This window comes from Malus domestica, chromosome 15 (genome assembly GCF_042453785.1).
Source record: "Malus domestica chromosome 15, GDT2T_hap1".
Taxonomy (NCBI): domain Eukaryota; kingdom Viridiplantae; phylum Streptophyta; class Magnoliopsida; order Rosales; family Rosaceae; genus Malus; species Malus domestica.
Window position 1 is genome coordinate 8,774,839 of NC_091675.1, and position 22,489 is coordinate 8,797,327.

Consider the following 22,489-nt stretch of genomic DNA (forward strand, 5'->3'; position numbering starts at 1 on the left):
ATAAATTGTTGGATGTTAGTGTCTTTTGCGTTTGGAATATCCTCTAATACTGCTTTTTATGGGACCCCAAGACCAAATATATTTGGAGGTTTTTTCCAAGAATTCGATGCAACAAAGCATTGGAATCATCGAATTTTTTGTCTCAAGTCTCAACTTTGTGTGATCATTTTCTTGGTAAGTTTGTATGCAAGGCTTCAACCCTGAAGACTGCTTAAGCATGCCTGCCCCTGCTCTGAAACCAGTACTCCCAACAATGTCAGCTCCTCGGGTTCGCGAGGCAATCAGGCAGTATCTCTCGGAGGCTCAGTCGGATTCTCACGAAGTGCAGCAGAAAGCTCTCCAGACTTTAGTTTCCATCACCAAGGTGAGTCCCCAAAACAGGAGCTTGGTTTCACAGACAGAAGGAGCCATCCCCGCTTTACTTGCCCTCTCGAAATCTTCCTCCGACAGCATTCAGGTTCTCTCGCTGTCTGTCCTCTTCAACCTGTCCCTGAATCCGGATCTGAAGCAATCTCTTGCGGATATTAAAACCCTTAAACATCTGAATTCGATAATTGCCTCTTTGACCTCCGCGGAGTCCGGCAAGGTAGCTTCCTCTCTGGTTTGCAGTTTGGCAATGCTTGACAAGAACAAGGCCAAGTTTGGCGTAGCAGGCACCATCCAGTTACTAGTCAAGGTCATTTCCGGCCCTCGCGGTCCTGCCACCCATCACCTCCTCAGCTCTCTAGCTGAGCTTGTTCGGTTTCACGGGAACTGCACTTTGGCAGTGAGAGAAGGAGCTGTTCAAGCGCTCATCCAAGTGGTGGGGAGCAGTGACAGCGAGGATCTAGCCGGAACTTCTCTCCAGGTTCTTGGCCTTCTTGCTAGGTTTGATGAAGGACTGAATGCTTTGAGCAAAACCGACCAGATTGTGGGCTCAATGGTAGAAGTGTTAAAAGGGAGGTGCATGCTGAGTAAGGAAGGCGCGGCTGAAATCCTGCTGCTCCTGTTTGATGAAAGTGAGGGCTGCGTGAGAGACGCTTTGAGGCTGCCGAACTTCTCAACTTTGGTAGCTGATATTTCGGTCAGAGGATCACCGAGAGCCCGAGAGAAGGCGGCGTTGCTGATGAAGAAGATCATGGAGGATGACTTGGATTCTTATGTTGATGGAAACCCCATGTTTTCTCAGTGGTAACTGGTTGTAGAGAGCGCAGGCCCGCAGGCTTAGATGTAGCCAAGTTAGCTACAAGTGTAATTGCCCCTTTGCCTCCAACCTCCAAGTTCAAATCCCTCTCTTCGCAGTTAGATTAATTGAAATATCGAATAAAATAAAACTAAATTGATAGGAGGGAGCTCTTATTAATTTGAAGTTCTATGTTATTTGTGAAAACTTATAACTTGTTTTGTATAATTGTCAGTCATGACATGCCAACTTTATATGTGAAAGGCTTTTTAGGGTAAAAGTCGGACGCTTCCAATCATTTAAAAAATATTTCCAAATAAACGTTTTTAGATAACTAAAAAGATTTCATATAATATTGACAATTAAACAGTTTATTGTATCAAAATGGGGCTCAGTTCATGTTTGTTTACCCACGCATGTTAGTGAACCTTATAACATGTTTGGCAGAGGGTACTAGTGGATGAATGATCTCTTGGAAAGTCTTTCGCGTGTTTGGGCGAGGGTGGTACTAGAAGTAGAATGAGTGACCTTTAAGATTTTCTTATGTGGTTATTTAACATTACAAATTTATATTTTAGTGATATTTCTCTCTATTTAAAAGTGAGAAATCTCATTAATTACAAGCTCAATACCAAATTATTAGAATTGTCTTATTGTGCGTCTAGCCAAATCTCCTACCTTTTGATGTAAGTATATCGTCGAAATAAAAAACCAACTACCATCCTACAATCATCTGGTGAAAGTAGATAATTTTCCTTTAATAAAATAATAAGGCCTAAAAAATATTGCACGGGGCCTATGGAAATTCCATGGACCTGTCATAATATCTTTTTTTCTTTTTTTCTTTTTTTTTGCCAAAAAAAATATTTTGCGAGTCATATGTCCACGTTGGGCTCACCATGCCACGATTCTGCATTATTGTTGTTCACGTGAGCTCCACGTCACTCATTAATAGAGATTTTAATGAAAAATTTAATATAAATATGAAAATATCCCATAATCTTGATTTTGGTATGAGACTGAAATAAAAAAAAGTTGATGTATAAAAATTTGAAAACCAAAATACTGCCCGATAGTAAAGTAAGAATTACTCTTGAAACTTTCCATCACGATTCAACTCATTCATGCTTGAAATTTGTACAACATTTTTATTTATTCCTTAAATCTATTGAGATCTATTGAGTTATCAGTCTAAATTCAATCTCAAGTACCAAAAAAATCATCTAATGCGTGTAGTTTTTCTTTTAGTTGTGCAAACATTGACTGGCCAGGTTGAATGTATTCATAAGACTTATTAAGGGAACTTTAACGAAAAACTTCTGGTACTATTCACTTTAACGAAAAATCATATTTTTATACTAAAAAATCAATCATGGTAATATTCACTTTACCTTTTATTTTGTCTTTATCTTTAAAACTCAAAGTTTTTAAGTTATTTTCATTAGTTTTTTTTTTATAAAGTGATTATCAACAGAAACACTTCAAAAGAAAGTGACGTGTCTTGAAGCATTCTTTCATCTTTTCATACCTGAAATTATTTTATTCATCCGAAGCCACAAACCACACTGAATATAGTATATACAACACATATTCTTCCGGTACATTTTAAAAGATTGAATAAAATACTTATTTGTATTTAATAAAAACATTATTTGACGGCCATTTATAAGTTACATAAAGAAATGTATTTAATATAATTATTATTTAACCGTTGAATGATAATGCATTAATACATATAAGTATTACCCAAAATAAAACAAAATACATATGTTTATGGGACAAGGATTGTCTGCCCTTCCGTGCCCTTCTGTTTTTGTGGTCCATGTCAATATTTTATATTATTTTTTTTATAGAGATAATAAGACAAAAATGAATATTAATATAAAATGTTGACGTGACTTAACCGTGACCGCACAAACAGGAGGGCACGGAAGTGGGAGCGCAGACAATCCTTGTCCATATTTATGCTGTGCATTTTTATCCAAAATGTTCGCCAAAGTAAAAAAATTATCTTAATATGGATATTTGTCGATATTCAAGCCCTCAAATTTATAATGCCTATGATTCCAATTTGAACCCCTCCCCTCCCATTCTATTCTCTCTTCTTTCTTTTTTTCCCTGGTTTTGGTAATTCCTATAACCTTTGGAATTCTAGAACTTAATATTGCTTGTCTTCTAGTCTTATTTTGTCCACATAAAGGATATACACTATATAATAAAGACATGATATACGTGTGTTAGTGAATTTTATGTCTATTATAGAGATGATACAAATGTGATATAAAAATTATGATAAGTGTAACATTACTCTTAACCAATGTTTAAATCTTTTTTTCACCTCTTTGTATGGTGTTCTCTAGTCTATGACTGGGAGCGAGCTAAACGGCCGAGGCATCTATGAAGATACAGTTAAAACGGTTGGAATGCCCGCCAAATGTCCAAAACTACATGTAGCAGTCGGACACCTAATACACAAAAAAGGGGACACATTGTTTAGCAACAACACAAATCAATCAAATAACACCAAAAATTGGACATCACAGTGACAGCTTTTTTCGTGAGAATCAAAACCCTAATCTCTACAATAAAAGCACTGCTTAGTTGCTGCTAAATCCACAAGTTCTCTACAAACTGCTTAAGCTTAAGCACTTTTGGAGTGCCTGTGTGCGACATTTTTTTGGGGTGTGATAAGGAAACAAAATGAGCAACATCACATACGCTCCTTTGCCTATTAACCTCATACCGGATGAGGCCAGTCCGGCATGGATGAACAAAGGTGACAACGCGTGGCAGCTGACAGCCGCAACTTTGGTCGGCCTCCAGAGTGTCCCGGGGCTCATAATCCTATACGGTGGTGCGGTGAAGAAGAAATGGGCTGTGAACTCGGCTTTCATGGCACTCTATGCATTTGCTTGTGTTCTTATTTGTTGGGTTGGTTGGGGATACCAAATGTCATTTGGGGATGTCCTAATCAAGGGTCTTCGGTTTTGGGGGAAACCTGACGTGGCACTTAACCAGGAGTATCTCTTGGAGCAGGCATTTATGGGGAAAATACCAAATGCCACAATGGTTTATTTCCAATTTGTGTTTGCAGCAATTACTTTGATTTTAATTGCTGGGGCGCTTTTGGGAAGGATGAACTTTTATGCTTGGATGTTGTTTGTGCCTTTATGGCTAACTTTTTCATACACCATTGGAGCTTTTAGTATTTGGAGCCCTAATGGTTTTCTTTCCAGGAGAGGACTCATTGATTATTCTGGTGGGTATGTGATCCATCTTTCTTCTGGTGTTGCTGGGTTCACAGCTGCCTATTGGGTAGGAAAACCCTTCTTTTCATTCTTCTTTTTGTTCTTGCTCTTTCCGGTGTCTTCATAAATTAGTCCCTCGGAAATCTCTTTCATAGTAGAAAACAATAAGCACCTTTTCGATGAAAAAAAAAAAATGGACTAAACTGTTATTGGACTCGAATATCATTGCATCGAACATTAATAGTTGTTAGGCGAGGTTTTTTTCTTTGTGTAGTTTGATTCGTTAAGTGTTTCTCACTAATATTAACAGTTACACTACGCTAGGTATCTTTTCAATTGCTAAACTTTAATGTGGAGCACATTTTGTAGCAAAATTACTTTCTCTTACCCCTTTGAAGTCTACTCTTTTCAAACACTTTTGCAATACATGTCTCAAAACCAGAAACTTCTTAAGAAATATGATTTGATTCGGGGTCTAATTCGCAATGCAGGTTGGTCCACGTTCGAAGAAAGACAGGGCAAGTTTTCCTCCCAACAACATTCTTCTTATGTTGACTGGTGCAGGACTTCTCTGGATGGGCTGGACAGGGTTTAATGGCGGAGACCCTTACGTGGTCAGTGTTGATGCCTCCTTGGCTGTGCTGAACACTCATGTCTGCACTGCTACCAGTTTGCTCACTTGGCTTTTGCTTGACATCACTTTCTTCCGTAAACCTTCGGTCATCGGGGCAGTTCAGGGAATGATCACTGGTTTAGTTTGCATCACCCCTGCTGCTGGTAAGTTCACAAAATCTACAGTTTTGCATATCCGTCACATAAATTCTCTATGCAGGACATCCTGTCTTTAAGAGGCACGACGCTGTGATAAAATCTCACTTCTACTCAATTTTCTTCAAAGTTCAGTTTTAGGTTTGAAGTATCAAATTTCGGTACCAGATACTAATAGCCATTATTGTTGCATTTTCAATCTCCTATATAGGTGTTGTGCAAGGCTGGGCAGCAATACTAATGGGGTTATTTTCTGGCTCAATCCCTTGGTTTACCATGATGGTTGTCCACAAGAGATCTTTGCTCCTTCAGAAAGTTGACGACACAATGGCCGTCTTCCACACTCATGCCATTGCCGGCGGCCTTGGTGGAATCCTCACCGGTCTCTTTGGCCACCCGCGGCTTAGCTTCTTGTTCTATAACACTTACGGAAACTATGTTGGCCTATTCTATGGTTTCCAGATGGGAGGTCCCAACGTGCACACCGGCTTTCGTCAAGTGGGAATCCAACTGCTCGGGATCTTTTACATTGTGACACTAAATGTTGTGGTTACAAGCATTATATGTTTTCTGATTCGGTTCATCGTGCCGCTACGGATGTCGGCGGAGGATATGGAGATTGGTGATGAAGCAGCTCATGGGGAAGAAGCTTATGCTATCTGGGGACAAGGCGAAAAGCTTGACAATTCAAGGTTTGGAGGATATGATATTGAATCATCAGCTGCCAAAAGTAGAGCAGCTGCTGGACAAATTGAAATGGCTTAAAATTCATAGATTTTGATGCTACAAATTGCTCAACGGATTCTTCAAAGGATAACAGCTTTGTAATGTTGAATTCTATCTGTACTAGAGAGATTTTCAGATTCTGATTTCTTACGGAAAATTTCAATAAACTTAATAATATCACAAGTTTCGATATAATATCTAACGGCTAAAAAATCTCAAAGAATAGGGTACCTCGGAGCATACTGGAAAGCCGGAATATCGAATTGATAGCATCTGCTGGCCAACTGAAAAGGAAACACAGCTGACCATGTAGCAATTACATATCTTATTTTCCACCACTATACAAAACTATTTGCAATAACACCACTGTCAACAGCGGAGCTATCATAATCAGCTCTATTTTTTTTTTTTTTATAAATTTGATACATAAACTTGATAATAAAATTCATATATGTTAAAATACTTTTGAAGTTAAGTCGGAGATATCAATGATGGAATATTAACAAGGTATCTGATGATAAGCTAGTCTCATGCGTACATTAATACACACACACATATATATATATATATATTATGTTTTATTATTGGTAAATAGATAATGTAGCAACACCAAATAAAGGGACAAAAGGGAGAGCTCCCATGCAAAGAGCCAAATTACAAAGCAGCAAGAAGAAACAAGCACCCAAAAAGCCTTAAAACCAACGGGTTGCAAAAGATGCAAAGGGAACAGACCAAGCAAGGAACAAAAGAAACTGCAAACCAAGTAGAAAAGACTTGGAAGGAATCAAAAGTAGACCTCTAAATTTGGATCCATAACCTCATGAAATTAAAAACCAAAAATAAAAAAGGTTACTATCAAAGCAATATGTAAATGATGAGCTGTAACCCCATCATATAGGTGTAGCCCTACTATTTTCTATGAACCAACAAAGAAGTGCGGAATGAGAATCAAACTCAGGACCCCTTGCAAAGAAGGCTTTGAAATCTTGTTGAGTATGGACTAGATTCAAAAGTTTAAATTATCAAAGAATGAGCCAACAATATGTATCAAGCTTACAATACCAAAACCATGTCTGAATCTGACACTACTGATAGAATTTAAAATCTTATCTCATCTTACACAATATTTTCGGAGCATCATATCAAGCCACAAAATCTCTTGTATGATTTCTTATCTAGAACTTGAAATTTATAAATTATTTTCTAAACCCCCTTTTTTTTTTAATTTCTGAAAAGACTCTGAAAATTTTATCTCATCGTATCCCCAATTTTGTGTGGCGCGTCATCTTATTTGATTTCTTACCTTCATTCATCTTATTCTCAGACAAACTCATTTCTGCACTTGAAAACCCATCACTTATATTTTTCCTCCTAACAAATGAGCCGAGCTGCTCATGACTGATGAGGGATTACTTCGCCCCACAAGGGGAGTTTTTCCCCAACAATTTTCTCAGGCATGATCAAGGCCACACCCCTTCGAGTTCGACCATATACAACATGATGTTGTCACTCATTGCAATTATTTATAAATAAATAAATAAAATAAAAAACAAAATCGAAAAACCCAAAAATAATCCAGTAATTTGAGGCCCAGCAGCACAGCAGAAGTAGCTAGGTAGGCCCTATATACAACAAAAAGCACATTGAAACTTGCTTGTATTTTATATATGCATATGATAGTGTTTGGACCCAAATTTACATCATCGGCCTGTATAATCAAGGCCGTTGAGTAAGCATAGTTCTCAACCGTCGGATGGAAAAGTGTGGATAATTTTTTGTTATTATCAAAGGATAATATTATGATATCATAATAATTATCTTTTAATTTGATCTTGGCATATTTTTAAACGTGATGAATAGGATGTAGATTATATCCCCAAGCAAGCGGTACAATTCAATTTGAGTTGAGGTGTGTGTGGACGTGTGGATTGGATATGCTGCAAGTTGATATTAAAGAAAGGGGATCAGGATGCGTGCATGGATGGGGGTGATGAGATAAGAAGCCTAGGTAGGCTTGGCCTTTAGTCATGATGTGATAATTCCATTAAAGGTGATGAGATAGGAGGCTTAGGTAGGCTATGTCTTTGGTCATGATGTGATAATCTTGGATATGTTTTTATTTATTTATTGAAAATTACGGATAGCCATCTGGAAGATAGGCTTTAGCCTATGTCAGTTTTTCATTCCACCAGTTAGAGTTGCAATTGGACTCTACTATCTGGCCGTGCCAAGTAGAAGACAGAATGATATAAATACAAGATGCTCTGCGACGGAGAGAGCACCTCCAATTCAACACACAAACTGCCCTGCGCAAACCCTCACTCTACGCGAAACCTCTTAACAACCTTGAGATTTTTATTTTCCTTTTTCGCCAACACATCTTCAGTTTGGATAAACAGCACTGTTGCCGTAGAATCAGCCGACAACAGAACCGACTGGTTATCTATCCAAGTCTCGGTCGAGAAGGATTTTCGAATCCTTATTGGCAGAGGTCATCTCATTAGCCTTTTTGGCGAAGTGAGGTGTTACAAGTTACTACATTCGGCGCATTGAAAGCTGGATTTGATATTGAATTTTGCAGAACTAGCAGCCTTGTCTTCAGGCTCTAGAACCCTAAGGCCGAGACGTGTTCCTTCCTCGGCCGCAGTCGCGAGATTCAGAAGTTAGCAGCGCACCCAACCTAACATCAACATATTTTACTTCTCGGCCAAGCTCGGCCGATGAGTTGGTATGCCCGCATACAACCGAATGACGTAGTTAGCTCATTAGTTACTCGGTCTGCGTGCCACGTAGGCTTAGTAGTTTTTAGGGTCAACAGATAGTCACAATACTCACAGGCACAACCTAGCATTTAGCAGATGAATTTTGAAGTTTTGAACCCTAATTATTTATAAAATAATTAACAAGGCCTTGGAATCTGCAGGGTGGAGAACATGTGGAATGTGTTAATAATATAAAATGTCAGAAAATTCTCCACAATCCGAAAATATTATTTGTTAAGCATCATTAGTTTTAGGGTTCATTTGGATGTGCTTTTAAAATAACAGAAATCACTTTTGGTGAAAATGTTTTTAACACCAATTCTTAGTAATAATCCAAATGAATCCTAGAAAAGCATTTTAAGTGCTTCCTGTAAGAATAACATATTTGATGCTTCTTCCAAAAAGCCAAAAAGCACTTAAAGTGCTTTTGGAACTTAAAATCAATTTACCCAAAAGCGCTTTCAGACATTTTAAAAGCACATCCAAACAAGCCCTTAGTCTAATCTCCATTTTGAGCCATTCTTGGGCATTGATTTGGTATTTTGGTTACAATATTGAAGTGTTTACACTTTGATGCCAAACTATAAACAATCAAATTATATTTTCAGTTTGGGGAAGTCTCAAAGGAATCAGAAAAGGGAAGTCATATTCACACATTTTTAGCCTCTTATTCATCATTGTTTAATCATAACTGTTGATTTCATTTGATTTATTCAATTTGGTGGCGATAAATACAAAGGATTGTGTAAGAAGCTAAATGGGTGTGTGGAAATCATAAGCTAAAAAGTGTATGTAAAAGGAGTAGGATTCTCTCTCCTTTTATTTCCATCTATTTCCCTCCCCTCCCCTCACACTCTCATTTTTGTCTTTTTCTTTCTATAAAAAATTCAAAATAAGATGTTGACATGGCCTAATAGTAATGGTTTAAATAGGAAGGGAGGGAAGGGGAGAGAGATTAGGAGGGTAGAGAATCATCTTCCGTGTAAAAATTGCTTCCTATTAGGAAATCAATAATTACTTGTAATATGGTCCAATAGTATTCGTTTTCACATATAATTTAGAGGTCTTATGTTCGATTTCCATGAATAGCGAGTTAAATACCTAATTATAATGTCTAACTCATGGGGACAAGGATTGTCTGCCCTCCCACTTCCGGTGCCCTCCGTGCCCTCCGTGCCCTCCGTGCCCTCCTGTTTGTGTGGTCACGGTTAAGCCACGTCAACATTTTATATTACTATTCATTTTTGTCTTATTATCTCTATAAAAAACAATATAAAATGTTGACGTGGCTTAACTGTGACCACACAAAACAAGAGGACACGGGAAGACACCGGAAGTGGGAGGGTAGACAATCCGTGTCCAACTCAGGTGTTAACAAATTGTAATCAATCACGTCTGATTAGGAACATCATATGTGATTTATAGGTTAAGTAAGGCTAAAAATCATAAGTGCGAGATCTGTCTGAGTCCTATCCCATGATTATTCCAAATGCAAAGAAGATTGCGACTCTCACTTTTGTATGTAAACCAAAGTTTTTCTTGCACAAATAGATAACTATGATTCTGATTTCAATAAGTGATAGTTGACAACTTAAAAGGGAAAACTAAATGTCACATAAAACAAAAGCACTAAAACTAAATGACTTTCTTTTGTCCTAAATTCCTCATAGAGACATGTAATTTAGCTGTATGATGAAGACATTTACCGTCTTTCTTTTTCTTTGTTTAAGCAAATATGTCTTTCAAAAATAGGATTAACTCAAGCGGAGAGGGAGAATACGTACTACTAGTAACTGAGTTAGGGTTTACGGTCAACTGAAAGTTCGACTTCAATTCATTTCAATGTAACCACAACAAAGTTGGAGCTTAGCAAATCAAAAGGAAAAATATCACTAAATGTAAGAATTAGTAGTTAATGTTTAATAACTTTTGTATTGCATTTTAGAACAAGTAGCATGGAGGAGTGCCAATTTAGACGAGTATCTTCACAAATATAAGAGAGTTGGCCTCACCTATATTTCGACAGATGGAATGCCACTTTTGCTTGTGGTGAACATGTATGCCATCTGAGGAACAAACTCAAGGATACTAGGTGAATTTACACACCAAAAAAGGCAGAAAAGATGAAGAATCTTAATGTACCACTTTATTGTCCCCATGAGTTGCATCTTGCATTGTTTCTCGGCGAGAGATATTAAAAAAAGGAAATGGAAGACAGAGATTTGAATTGAGATGTCTACACATGCAATGCATCTGGAGGGAGTTTTAAATAATGTTGGAATCCAAGTACTGTCTAATAATATTTATGTCTATTTATAAGTAAAAGGTATCTCGCTCATCTCAATAACTCAATCCAATACAGGAAACATCTTCAATCTCCATTGAGGTATGTGGAGTTTAGTATTTTGAAAAAGAAGGTATTTATTGATTTTGGGTTTAGCATCTCACTAGTATTCTTCATCCTCAATCCACTTTGTTTCGGATTCAAAACTCTTTTAATTCCATTATGTGTAGATTAAATATTTTCAATCTTACGATTAGAAATAAAAGAGAAAATGTAACGGGATAAAAAAGAGTGAAAATCAATTTTTTTTTATCTTTCTAACAGGATATTTGCAAAAATTACAAAAAAAGAAAGAAGAAAACTGTGGTAAATTATAAACAAGTGGTGGGACGTGGGAAGGGCATTTTGGTCTGGGCATTTGGTAAAGAGTAAATTGTACAAATGGTCCCTCAACTTTAATCAAATTGGAGCAATGGTCCCTCAACTAAAAATCCATTACCATTGGTCCCTCAACTTATCAAAATGTGTAGCTATAGTCATTTTCATCAATTTTGTCAAAATTTTGTCAAAATAAGCTATGTTGGAATGACCATTTATATAATTAGGGTCCCTTAACTCATCAAAGTGTATAATTATGGTTCTTTTCGTCAACTATGTCAAAAAATTTGTCAAAACGAGTTATATTGGAAGGACCATTGTTACAATTAGGTTAAAGTTAAATGACCATTTCTCCACTTGAATTAAAGTTCAGGGACCAATGGTAATGTATTTTTAGTTGAGGGACCATAGCTGCACGTTTTGATAAGTTGAGGGACCAAAGGTAATGGATTTTTAGTTGAGGGATCATTGCTCTAATTTGATTAAAGTTGAAAGACGATTTGTACAATTTACTCTTTGGTAAAAACCTGTAAGAAAATGAGTAGTTTTCTGACCCTGTAAATTTCACCGTCTGTGTTTGTAGGTGGTTTTTGAGGTATGATTGATTCGTATGAACAAACAAAAAAAAAAGAAAAAGGAAAAGGAGTGAGAACAGAGGCTGAGACTCTGAGAGAGAAAGTTGTGGGAAGCAAAGAAAAGCAAAACACAGAGAAGTAAGAAGAAAGAGAAAAAGCCCTTATTCTTTTGGGAACCAGGTTGGTACAAAATTAAAAAGCTCAAACCCCACTTTTCTTTCTCACTTGCAATATTTATTATTCAATATAATATATATATCGCAGATCTTTTTCAGCACCTGCAATTTCATTACCTCGTTCAACTAGTGAAACATTTCAAACCTCTATTTTTATTTAATGGGTATCTTTCAAAATGTCATTTTTTTAAATTTATTTGAAAAAAGAATGGAACTTTCTTTCTTATTTCAGAAAGAAAATCCATTTGTGGTTTTGTATTCTTGGGTTGCTGTAGCTGGAAGTGCTTTACTTTGCCTGCTGCCCACTAGCATTAGATTCTTTGCTTTCAATCTCTGTGAGCAATGAGCGTTGCACACTCCAAAAGACTTTGATAGTTCATTTTTCTGCATTTATGTGCTCATAAATCCTCCTAGCTTTTCCTGTCCCTTCTTCTTTTCTGGGTGCCTTTCGCTTTTTGATATTGTTGATTAGAACCATTGTTTAACTTGTCTGAGGACTTATGCAGATTCATGGGTTTTATTACATGTGCACCCCCTTACATTGGTATAAATAGATAAAGCCAATATTGAGTTTCTCAATTGTAGGAAGACTCTTCGGTGTGCATTTCGTGCAGAGAGAATGAGCTACAATAGCTCCAACGCCGCTTCTGGTTAGTCATTTTTGTCTGCTGGTGTCTATTTCGTTTGTATACGGAGTAAAGTAGCTTGTTACAACTAGTTATCTTGGCTCTTGCCGATATTCTGATTATATTAGGCCTGCTGGTTTTATGTTGTGACAATTTGCTGCTGCAATATGTCAGGTAGTAGAACTGGTAGCAGGGCGTTTGAGTTTGGAAGGACCCATGTAGTGAGGCCTAAAGGGAGACACCAAGCAACTATAGTTTGGCTACATGGCCTTGGTGATAAGGGCTCAAGGTACTACGGCTATTCTTTTGCAGACTATCATATGTTCTTTTGTGATTTGAAAACACTCTTTGCATTTTGTTACAATTTGTCAACGCTTTAGGTGAAATTTAGTCCATGTAAACCGATCCATCAGTGGAACCTAATTTCTCATGCATGATCAAATTATAGCTTATCATGGATTGCGGACGTGCATGGATCAATAGTTATGATGTTAAGAATGCAGAGTTTTATAATTGTCATCTATGTGAGCCTGATATTCCTTCTTTATATGAAACTCTTGGTGTGAATGTGATTCCTTTTCCATATAAATGAGCATATTCTTGTAAGAGGATGGTGGACTTGTGTGTTCCACATAAAAGACAAAGGAGAGAAAGCCAGAGTATGTCAATGTCTTTGTCCTGATCTGCACAAGCCTGTTATTTAACTAATTCCTTGAACTCTGTTGCAATTAGAAGATTCTATTTCTAATTGATACCTGATACAATGTGATTAGTTGTCTTTTTCTTCCTTTTTGTTTCATTCTAAGTCCCGATGGAGAAGTCTTGAATCAAGTATTTGAATATTCCAATGCCAAGAATAGGGGACCAATTTTCACTAGCTTAGTTGCCCTTTAAGCTGATAATCAAGTTGAAATATACTAATTAACAATTTACATAGTACTAATTCAGGACTAATTAATCTCAAATATTCGTTTTAACGAAGGATGATTGGACCATTTTGAGCTAGGACATTTGAAAGCATCAGAATTCTACAATTATTGATTAGTTTTATGCTTATGTTGATTATATGTGCTCCCAAAATTATATTTTATATGATTTTAAGTAGTGTTTCGTAAATTGTATTGTGTTGATTTTCAAGCTTTAAGTGTGCCACCAACCTTCGTAGCTATTGGACTCAAAATATTATGTTATTCCAGCTCGGATTTTGCTCATTTGACGAGTTTGGTTAGTGAGTACTGAGTAGTGACTAAGTTGGATTTTCCCACTTTGTGCTTTGTTTTGCAGTTGGTCCCAGCTCTTGGAAAGCCTTCCTCTTCCTAACGTAAGGATAGTAACTTTAAGTTTCGTTGTACCATTATGCAACATTCATCACCAGCAGCCTTAAACCTTCTATTATTACAGAATATGCTGCCAAGTTTGGTTAATAGAATTTATTATCTGTATTTGTTGAACTTATTGTACAGATTAAGTGGATTTGCCCTACTGCTCCTTCTCGACCTGTAGCTCTATTTGGCGGATTCCCTTGCACTGCTTGTAAGATTGATTGTTTTAGTTTCCGTATTTATCAAGTTCAGGTTGGCTTTGAGCTTTATCACATGGACATTGATTGCCTAAAATATATGTAACGCATAGTCTAAAGTGTTCGAGTGATTTATTACAGGGTTTGACATGGGAGAAATTTCAGAAGATGCTCCTGATGATATGGAGGGGTTAGATGCCTCAGCAGCGCATGTCGCAAATCTTTTGTCAACAGAGCCTGCTGATAGTAAGTTCTCTTGAAAGCTCCAACTCTAGTATTTAGTTATAGTTGTTAGAAACATGTACAGTTAAAGGATTTAACATAAGATATTTGGGCCGCTGATAAATCTTGGTAGACTTAAAAGAACAAAATGTAAAGAGTTCGGGGAATTGGGAAAATAGTCAAATTTCTCTGCAAATTCCATCCTCCACTGTTCTATAGTGAACTTATTTGCCTTCTTGTTCATACAGCTCTCATGAGTCATGAGTTACCTGAGAAAAAGTATATATGATCAGTTCTCCTATTATCTCCTGCATTTTCTTCATCCAGTTTATTTAATTTTGTTTGTGCCATGGAACAAGTTCATTGCATAATTGATTTTTACCAATTGAATTGCATACTCTCACTTGATCTTCACCTTTGCTGTTGAAATATCTCTAACCTTATTTTTCAAGAAGGTTCTCGTGATTAGCAAATTTACTCAGTCGATGATATGGTAACTTTCAACAAAGAACTATTAGCGGAGGAAGTTGGTTGTTTAGCTATTACAACAAAAATCTACGGGGAGAATAACTAATGATGTTTTGTTAAGTTGGGAGTAGGATATTCTTATAAAATGATTGACTGTAAAATGATGTGTTCTTGAGGTATTTTTTTTCTGATTGGAATTATGAATTCTTTGTATGACTCATGTTATTTTTTACTATCATGAACAGTAAAACTTGGTGTTGGTGGCTTCAGTATGGGTGCTGCAACTGCCCTCTACTCAGCCACGTGCCGTGTTTTAGGGCAATATGGGAATGGAAACCCGTACCCAGTAAACCTAAGTGCAATTGTTGGTTTAAGTGGCTGGCTTCCGTGTTCAAGGTTCGGCTTCTTTCGTATGCGCACTGACTTAAAATTGCTCATGTACAACACATCAGCACAACCTACACATTCTATTATAAGCAGTCAGTTCATCCGTCTTTCTTTTTGTGTGGCAGAACTTTGAGGAACCGGATGGAAAGGTCACACGAGGCTGCAAGGCATGCAGCATTCTTGCCCATTTTGCTATGTCATGGCTTAGGTAAACATATTCTTCTCATATATGGTAGTATAGCTTAAGTTATTTGGTAGAATCTCTTCCCCTACCTCCCCTTCCATAAGTAATATTGAAGAATTGCAAGTTTCCAGTTGCCTGCTCGTCTTAACTGGTTATAATTGCAACTTCTAAGGATGCCTTAATTCTTCATTGCAGGTGATGATGTGGTCGCATATGAACATGGAGAGAAATCTGCGCAGACCTTGAATTCAGCAGGATTTAGAAATCTCATGTTTAGAAAATACAACGGGTATGTCATTCGTCCTTAAGGACTTGTCTTGTTCTTTTCAGTATCAATTTCTTGAATGCTTACCTAGTTTGGCAGTGCAGGCTGGGTCACTACACAATCCCTGAAGAGACGGATGACGTTTGTACTTGGCTAACTGCAAGTCTGGGGCTTGAGGGATCCCGATCTTACTAGCGGAAGATATCCGGGAATGGTGAGTTATCGCAGGGAATACAAACGAGGAGATTATAAATAAAAAAAAAAAGAGGATTAGAAAGGGCATACTACATTAGATGGTGGTATGGGCATATATACATGGTAGTGGCATTTCTTATAGCTACTAGTGCCTTATGATCTCCATTTCACTCTCCGTGTTACCCTCTTTTCCTTGCAATAACTTTCTAACCGAGGCTCGCTCTTGTACTCGAGTCCTGGTTGCCCGGTTGCTACGAGGTTTGCATCCGTGTTCTTCGGTTAGGGTAGGGGATGGGAGCTGGATGGAGTCTCTTCGTCCCCGTCCACAAAATTTTGTTGTTTTGATAATAAAAGTGATTCTGAATGTATCAGTATTTTGGAAATTTTATTAATGCATGTAAAATGGTAGAGAATGATGCTTCTTAATGTATATTTTAGTGTTTAATATATACTTCATACTTCATAGCCTGATTTAGCCGTTGGATTTCCGCTGTGATTTAAAGCCTAGATTAGCATTCAAATTAACCGAGCCTGGGCCAATCCATTGGGCTTTTCAAATCCTATCCACAAATTTCACTCCCAGCCCACAAGCCCACAAACAAATTCTCTACTTTTTTATTTCTTTTTATGCAAGCAATACAGAGGGAGCCAGAGTGGAGCATAGGACCTCGGGTTCTTCCATAAATGTCTTAACCACTTGAGCTCTAAAATCCTTGCCAATTCGCTTTCAGTTACGGAGTGGTATCACCAATCTGTGCATAATTGAATTTAATAAAAAAGAAAATACAAATTTTTTTAGCATCATATTTATCGAATAAATCGTTATCCCATAAGATTGAATTTAACTTATTTTTCGAAATTACAAAAAAATAGAAAAGGATAACAAAAATTATCAAGAACTGTGACTATCAGTAGTCATTGCCTCTATCAATGTGGGAATATAATTTTAACAATTAATTGATAGCTAAGATCATGAGAAACAAAATGACAATGTTGCGTTTCCAATTTTCTGCAATAACCTTTGCGAAATGCAGCCACTTTGGTACACTTACATACCAAATCGAATGATTGCTCATCACAAAATGGGGGGAAATTTTTTGTAAGATATCTGAAGATGTTTCCGCACTCGAGCCGGACAACCGAACCCACATAACAACGTCTGCAAATGTCTTCTGCTTCCAATTGCAAAAAATAAATACCAGAGACACCCCCGGAGTGAAAACTGAAACAAGAAACATGTAAAGGTAAGCATTTTGATGACAACTTCAGAACAATAATATGAGTAGCAAGCGGTGGAATGACGAGGTACTCACTGTGGACTCCATCAGTGTCACGGCCATTCATTTCTTTCTGCCCTTATCGTGAAGATTACTAGTGTTCTGAATGATATTACTACCTTCGGAATTGCTACAAGGGGTAAGGGGTGGGAACGAAGGGACAGCCTTCAATATGAACTTGCGGCCACTTCTCAAGCTCCCTGAAGAGCTTGCACCAAGCTCATGATTGTGGTTGTGAGGAGGAGAAACCCGTTTCTTATTGGGGGAACTAACTTTCACAGACTTAATAGGATTAGAACTGTCCTTCAGTATCTCAGGCGTTTCTTCTTGCAGAATGTCATAAAGCCCGTTGTCAAAGTCAAGACCCTGAGAAGATTTCGTCCCACCTAACCGAGCCATTGGGGTGACTGGTGAACTACGCCAATGAAGAGAACTACTAGATGACAGACCTTGAATTCCAGGACACAGCTGAGCTTGTGAAGCATTTTTCCAATCACTTCTTGATGATGTGGAAGAAGCAGAGGCCTTTGAGTAAAGATCTGATAATGGGGTAATATGGCATGTAGTGGGGGCAGCGTCGTATCTTGTTGAAAAAGTGTCCGCTACTCCAATGTTGTCATAGTCCTCTCGCCAGTGGTAATAACCCATATCCGATAATTCTTTACTTGTCTCCAGAAGAATGCCACCTGTCTCTGAATTTCTCAGAGGGGATCTTGTTGATTTTTCATAAGATGATATGATGGTAAGATCAGATTCAGGTGATCGAAGGTAACTTGCAGGAAGGCACGGGGATTTTGGTATATTATTTGCATGACTAGACAAACAAGAAAATAAACAATCAAAATTAATTAGAATAACATTATGATGTAGCATTTCAGGATAATTGTGACTTCAAAATCAATGATTCTTACTCTGAGCAGTGAAATGATGGCGTCAATGGAGTGTGGTTGTGAGAATCATACAAATCAGTAGACAAAATATCTTTCTTTGTTGCCACCATTTCCAGCTTCTCATCAAATGTTTCCTTACCGGCTTTGTCACTAATCGTGTCTTTAAGCACACCATGTTCTATTGGAACATAATCTATAGAAAACGAGATTGAAGTGCAGTATTAAGACAAACAGAGTCCAACTGATCAACTTTTCTGACAAACAAATACTTGTGTGTAGTTCCAGATATCTTTCAGCAAAGCAACAATTCTTTCTAGTTTACTTTCACAAGCCTATTCTTTTAGGCATTATGCTTTAGATAAAAGTAACTTCTGATGAATACACTAAAATTATGTAATATTCTATGATCTATTTGTCAGGTGATTTCTTAATTCTGTTTCTAGGTTGTCTATCAAGACCATTGATATGTGAAATCATGTTTCAACAAGTAGACAACACAACATACTAGACTATATGGCATGAATACACTATTCTATAAATATGAAGGGGACATTCTTTGTTATCCATAGTAAAACAAGTACACTACAAATGTTATCACATGGAATTGGGAAACACTGTTTCTTGGTTTAGAGGCTTACCTCCCTTTCTGCCATAAACATTTTTACATCCATCACACCGGCATCCACTGGAGCATCCAACATTGGCCTTTGAGATGAAGCAATTCATAAATGTAAGATGAACTGAAAAGAAAAGATAACAAACACTGTGGCATGGAAATATAGATAGTATTCAAGACCTGATAGCATTCACAATATTTTTTCAGACACATTGACTTTTTGCAATTGCATCCCCTTTTGTGTCTTGCTGAGGCTGGTGTAAATTGAATTTCTTCTTCCTGTCACAAGCAAATACAATCGTTCAGTTTACAAGATTAAGGCATACCATCAGTAACTGAAAAGGGTTTAGTACCACAATTTTGTTGGAAACTCACTAGCTGTACAATCTTAGGAGCAAATGCAAGTGGATTACGGGCTTCAATTTGTTGTCTCGTCTCAAGAACCGTATCTTCATAATCGGGTATATTAAAGCATCCTTGGCAAGCACAAGTTTCGGCACAATAGACTCCAGCAGCAAAACAATCGCAATAACTGCAAAGAAATGTATTAAAATGTGACAAACAAATATGCACTTATAATATTTAACAAAAAGTAGATCAACTTACAGTTTCAAGCACTTGGACTTCTTACAGTTGCAGCGCTTGCACCCGTCACTATCTTTAGAGCTTGGTGTTTTTTTCCTGGAGGGTCATACACAAACACGTATTTGAACTGCAGACAGATATGATGAATGAATCTTACCACACTACATAAAAGACCATGCCTCTGACCTTTTCTTTTGTGAGCTAGATTGGTTCAACTCCAGATAACTATCAAGATTCTGAGAATCTAATTTGCTCTTCTCGGGTGGAGATCCATGACGCTCAAATTCCACAGTATGGGGAGACTGGGTGATGGAGGAGCTTGTGGCAATAGAATTCTCAGTTTCATCCCTCACATTCTCAGGTAAATGGTGGTTCACAACAGATGATGATTTCATAACTTGCACACCAATGTAGTGATCTGCTAATTTTATGGTTGTTGCACCACGAACAACGGGTGCAGCATTGACTATGCTATTTAGATGCAAGCCAATACCTGATGGTTTGGGAACAGTTAAAGGAGAGCTTCCACCATACCGAGGTGGCAATGAGGCTCCCATCTGTCTCTTGGAAGTTGCTGCATAAGGTACTTGCACAATCTCCAATTCTGCTGTGCTGGCAGGTGGTTCTGAATTGTTAACTTTCTCTACAGAAGAGCTGTCTCCTTTTCCAGTCGCACAAGGAGGTGCCTCTTCAAACTGAAGGCAACGTCTATGCATGCCACCTTGGTCATTTTTGGCCTACAATAATCTTGCAGTTATTATACGAGAAAAAATTAATTATATCCTAGCAGCATACAGTAACTAAAAACTCAGATGAAATGGCATACCTTATTAGGAGCATGCAATATCATGTTTCCAATCATTCCCTTTGAGGTTCCACCAACCTTCTCTGTACAATCCTCATACACCTGACCAATCTGCAAACGTCCAGGAGGAGATGGAGGGTTATGATCACAATCATCCTGGTGTCTACCTCCGATACCCTGTAACTTAAAATTTGGATCAATTGTAAGAACATGTGGAACAATCACATCCCTTGTAATCAAATGTCCTAGTCCTTTTCTTTATAATGTAAAGCCAAGAATCTGAAGTTACCTGATTATGAAAACCTTGGTGATACTCCCCATTGAAAGCATTATCGATGGATAAGCCGGATCCAACCTTTGGGCACTCAGAAGATGGCAACTCACCATCACTATGCTCTTTATTTTTCACAGGTTTTGCATCAAATTGCTTTCCGTCAAGGTCCTCTTTAGCCTTCTCTGGTGGTGCCTCAGATTCAGATGCATTGATAGATTCTTTCAAACATGGATTGACTGATTGACAAGAATTCGTACTGTCCATCTCCATGGGATCAGCTAAGTATTCATCGACACCCTCCGAGGAACTGTTGGTCTCACAGTCCTGAGTATCAGTAATCAATCCCATCTGCAGTTGGGTGATATGTTTCCTGGAATCAACTGTACCATCAACAAACTTCCTGGCTTCATCATGTGATTTCGTTTTTTCTACACTGGATAATCGCGGGTATTGAGGCCTGGTAAAAATAATGAAACTGTCAAAGTGAGCAAATACGGAAACAACAAAGAGACTGCCCAAGAAAAAAACAATTGGAACTAGAATTTAATGTATACAGGACCTTTTCAGGAAACTTGTTTCCCGGAGTGTATTTATGCGTGGTGACGTGAACACAAGAGGAGGAGAGCTAAGTCCCGGGAACCCTTGCACTGCATGTGAAGCCTTCACAGGCTGTATTGGTGATAAATTGCTTATGTAACTGAAGACTGGTGACTCCTGAATTAGAGGAAACATATATGAATAAAAGATTCAATTTCCTACCAACATTGCCAATACTCAATTCAGAAACAGAAATGACAAACTACTAACGCCTCGACTCAACGTTTGATCATCAATTACTAGCAGAAAACCGATTGCATTGCACATTGAGAAAGACCCCAAAATCACAAATTCAACTTCTCCAACAAAACACCACTAAACCCTCAAATTCCAAATGTCCAAAACCCTAACTTTGACTACCCCTACAAAGCACCAACCCCACCAACCTCAACCCACAAAAATTAAACCAAAACCCACATCCACAAATCACCCATTTCACAAAAATAGACAATAATTTTACTAAAAAATCACAACAAAAAGGAGGTATAAATAAAGGGTAAAGATATACCTATAGATTAAAAAATTATCACAAATAAGGAAGTAAAAAAAATCCCTAATCCAAAAACAGAAAGATTGAAATTTGGCAGTAAAAACAAATTTACTTGAACTGGAGGAGAATCTGAGGAAGGTGAAGTGTTGTCTTTGATTTTGGGAATTTCAGGTGAATCCATGGTGTGAACTCGGAAGCTTAATCGAAACCCTAACCCTACAATTCTCCGCCTGCATTTTCCCCACTTTACTAACCTCTGGTGAGAAAATGTGAAAGTCTGAGAGAAAATGTGAGTTTTTACATTTTTCTTTTAATTTATTTTCTCGCTTAAAAAGAAAAATAAAAGAGAGCGGGATTTTAAAAACCAAGCGGGAATTGTAATTTAATGTTGATGTGGGCTGGTCTTAATGGGCTTGGTTTTAAATAATGGGCCGGATCCAAGCACTAAATTTGATATTTTTGAAACTCTGTTGGATATGCGCCTACAACTTAGGGCTTGGACATTATCATTATCAAATCTAATATCTTTCTATTAACAAGGTTCACTATATTTGCGTTGAGTTGATTAACCAAAGGGAAGCTCAACTTTGACCAGAATTTTGTTGATAAAATCTGGCCAGGATTTTCGATAAATGTAAGGACTCTTTTGAAAGTTGGACTCTGCATTGATGCTTTAATTCATATTTTTTACATAATATTTTATAATATTAGTATGAAAACTAATGTTAAACTGTGAGGTAGCAGCATCTAAAAAAAATCCCACTTTGAGAATCTCATCAGCATTTCTGAAAGAAAGTTTGATATTGTCAAAGTCAATACACCCACCTCTGTGGTCATCGTCCATTCTTTATGCCAAAGAAGAAAAAAAAGTAAACAATTTTTTTATGTCGGAAAATAGGATATAGTAATGTTCTTATGCCAGAATCGCATATTTGGTTTTTTAATAGAAGGGAATATTTTTGTTCATTATTCTCAAGTGATAGTGATGTTCATCATCCTATTTATCATTA

The 22,489-nt window shown here is 37.4% G+C and overlaps 4 protein-coding genes across 10 annotated transcripts; 3 read left to right on the forward strand and 1 right to left on the reverse strand.

Moving 5' to 3' along the window:
- The first annotated feature begins 217 nt into the window (after positions 1–217).
- Positions 218–1,174, forward strand: LOC103400242 (U-box domain-containing protein 11-like). The gene has a single exon (XM_008338896.2). The coding sequence runs from the start codon at positions 218–220 to the stop codon at positions 1,172–1,174; it is 957 nt and encodes a 318-aa protein (XP_008337118.2).
- A 2,582-nt stretch (positions 1,175–3,756) lies between these two features.
- Positions 3,757–6,028, forward strand: LOC103431434 (ammonium transporter 2 member 5-like). Its single transcript, XM_008369590.3, has 3 exons — positions 3,757–4,477; positions 4,902–5,187; positions 5,390–6,028. The coding sequence occupies exons 1-3, from the start codon at positions 3,863–3,865 to the stop codon at positions 5,941–5,943; spliced, it is 1,455 nt and encodes a 484-aa protein (XP_008367812.2). The 5' UTR covers positions 3,757–3,862; the 3' UTR covers positions 5,944–6,028.
- A 5,857-nt stretch (positions 6,029–11,885) lies between these two features.
- Positions 11,886–16,358, forward strand: LOC103456179 (uncharacterized). 2 transcript variants are annotated; one of them, XM_008395833.4, is made up of 10 exons: positions 11,886–12,083; positions 12,586–12,729; positions 12,880–12,994; positions 13,990–14,026; positions 14,169–14,238; positions 14,366–14,470; positions 15,160–15,310; positions 15,427–15,509; positions 15,681–15,774; positions 15,855–16,358. In XM_008395833.4, exons 2-10 carry the CDS (start codon positions 12,699–12,701, stop codon positions 15,943–15,945), a joined length of 777 nt encoding a protein of 258 aa, XP_008394055.1. In that variant the 5' UTR covers positions 11,886–12,083; positions 12,586–12,698; the 3' UTR covers positions 15,946–16,358. The 2 variants fall into 2 exon arrangements, with proteins under 2 accessions (XP_008394055.1, XP_008394056.1); XM_008395834.4 differs by having other exon boundaries at positions 12,665–12,729.
- Positions 16,359–16,729: 371 nt separating this feature from the next.
- Positions 16,730–21,830, reverse strand: LOC103456180 (CRC domain-containing protein TSO1-like). Of its 6 annotated transcripts, none has more exons than XM_017323001.3 (12): positions 21,592–21,830; positions 20,952–21,106; positions 20,408–20,849; positions 20,140–20,295; positions 19,500–20,050; positions 19,335–19,409; positions 19,104–19,260; positions 18,909–19,007; positions 18,751–18,817; positions 18,134–18,305; positions 17,259–18,036; positions 16,730–17,117 (listed from the first exon to the last, which is right to left on the reverse strand). In XM_017323001.3, exons 1-11 carry the CDS (start codon positions 21,658–21,660, stop codon positions 17,286–17,288), a joined length of 2,694 nt encoding a protein of 897 aa, XP_017178490.2. In that variant the 5' UTR covers positions 21,661–21,830; the 3' UTR covers positions 16,730–17,117; positions 17,259–17,285. The 6 variants fall into 6 exon arrangements, with proteins under 6 accessions (XP_017178490.2, XP_017178491.2, XP_008394057.2 ...); XM_017323002.3 differs by having other exon boundaries at positions 16,730–17,120; XM_008395835.4 differs by having other exon boundaries at positions 16,730–17,167.
- Between the last annotated feature and the right edge of the window lie 659 nt (positions 21,831–22,489).

What these genes read in the sequence shown, in the direction of transcription:
- LOC103400242 (XM_008338896.2), top strand. Translation starts at nt 218, where the DNA reads ATGCCTGCCCCTGCTCTGAAACCAGTACTCCCAACAATGTCAGCTCCT.
- LOC103431434 (XM_008369590.3), top strand. Translation starts at nt 3,863, where the DNA reads ATGAGCAACATCACATACGCTCCTTTGCCTATTAACCTCATACCGGAT. An exon ending in GGTTCACAGCTGCCTATTGG is followed by an intron (nt 4,478 to 4,901) that starts GTAGGAAAACCC and finishes TTCGCAATGCAG; the next exon opens with GTTGGTCCACGTTCGAAGAA. An exon ending in TTGCATCACCCCTGCTGCTG is followed by an intron (nt 5,188 to 5,389) that starts GTAAGTTCACAA and finishes TCTCCTATATAG; the next exon opens with GTGTTGTGCAAGGCTGGGCA.
- LOC103456179 (XM_008395833.4), top strand. Translation starts at nt 12,699, where the DNA reads ATGAGCTACAATAGCTCCAACGCCGCTTCTG. An exon ending in CGGATTCCCTTGCACTGCTT is followed by an intron (nt 14,239 to 14,365) that starts GTAAGATTGATT and finishes GATTTATTACAG; the next exon opens with GGTTTGACATGGGAGAAATT. An exon ending in GTCAACAGAGCCTGCTGATA is followed by an intron (nt 14,471 to 15,159) that starts GTAAGTTCTCTT and finishes TATCATGAACAG; the next exon opens with TAAAACTTGGTGTTGGTGGC.
- LOC103456180 (XM_070813478.1), bottom strand. Translation starts at nt 21,660, where the DNA reads ATGGATTCACCTGAAATTCCCAAAATCAAAGACAACACTTCACCTTCC. An exon ending in GAAACAAGTTTCCTGAAAAG is followed by an intron (nt 20,850 to 20,951) that starts GTCCTGTATACA and finishes TATTTTTACCAG; the next exon opens with GCCTCAATACCCGCGATTAT. An exon ending in CTCCTAAGATTGTACAGCTA is followed by an intron (nt 19,008 to 19,103) that starts GTGAGTTTCCAA and finishes TGCTTGTGACAG; the next exon opens with GAAGAAGAAATTCAATTTAC.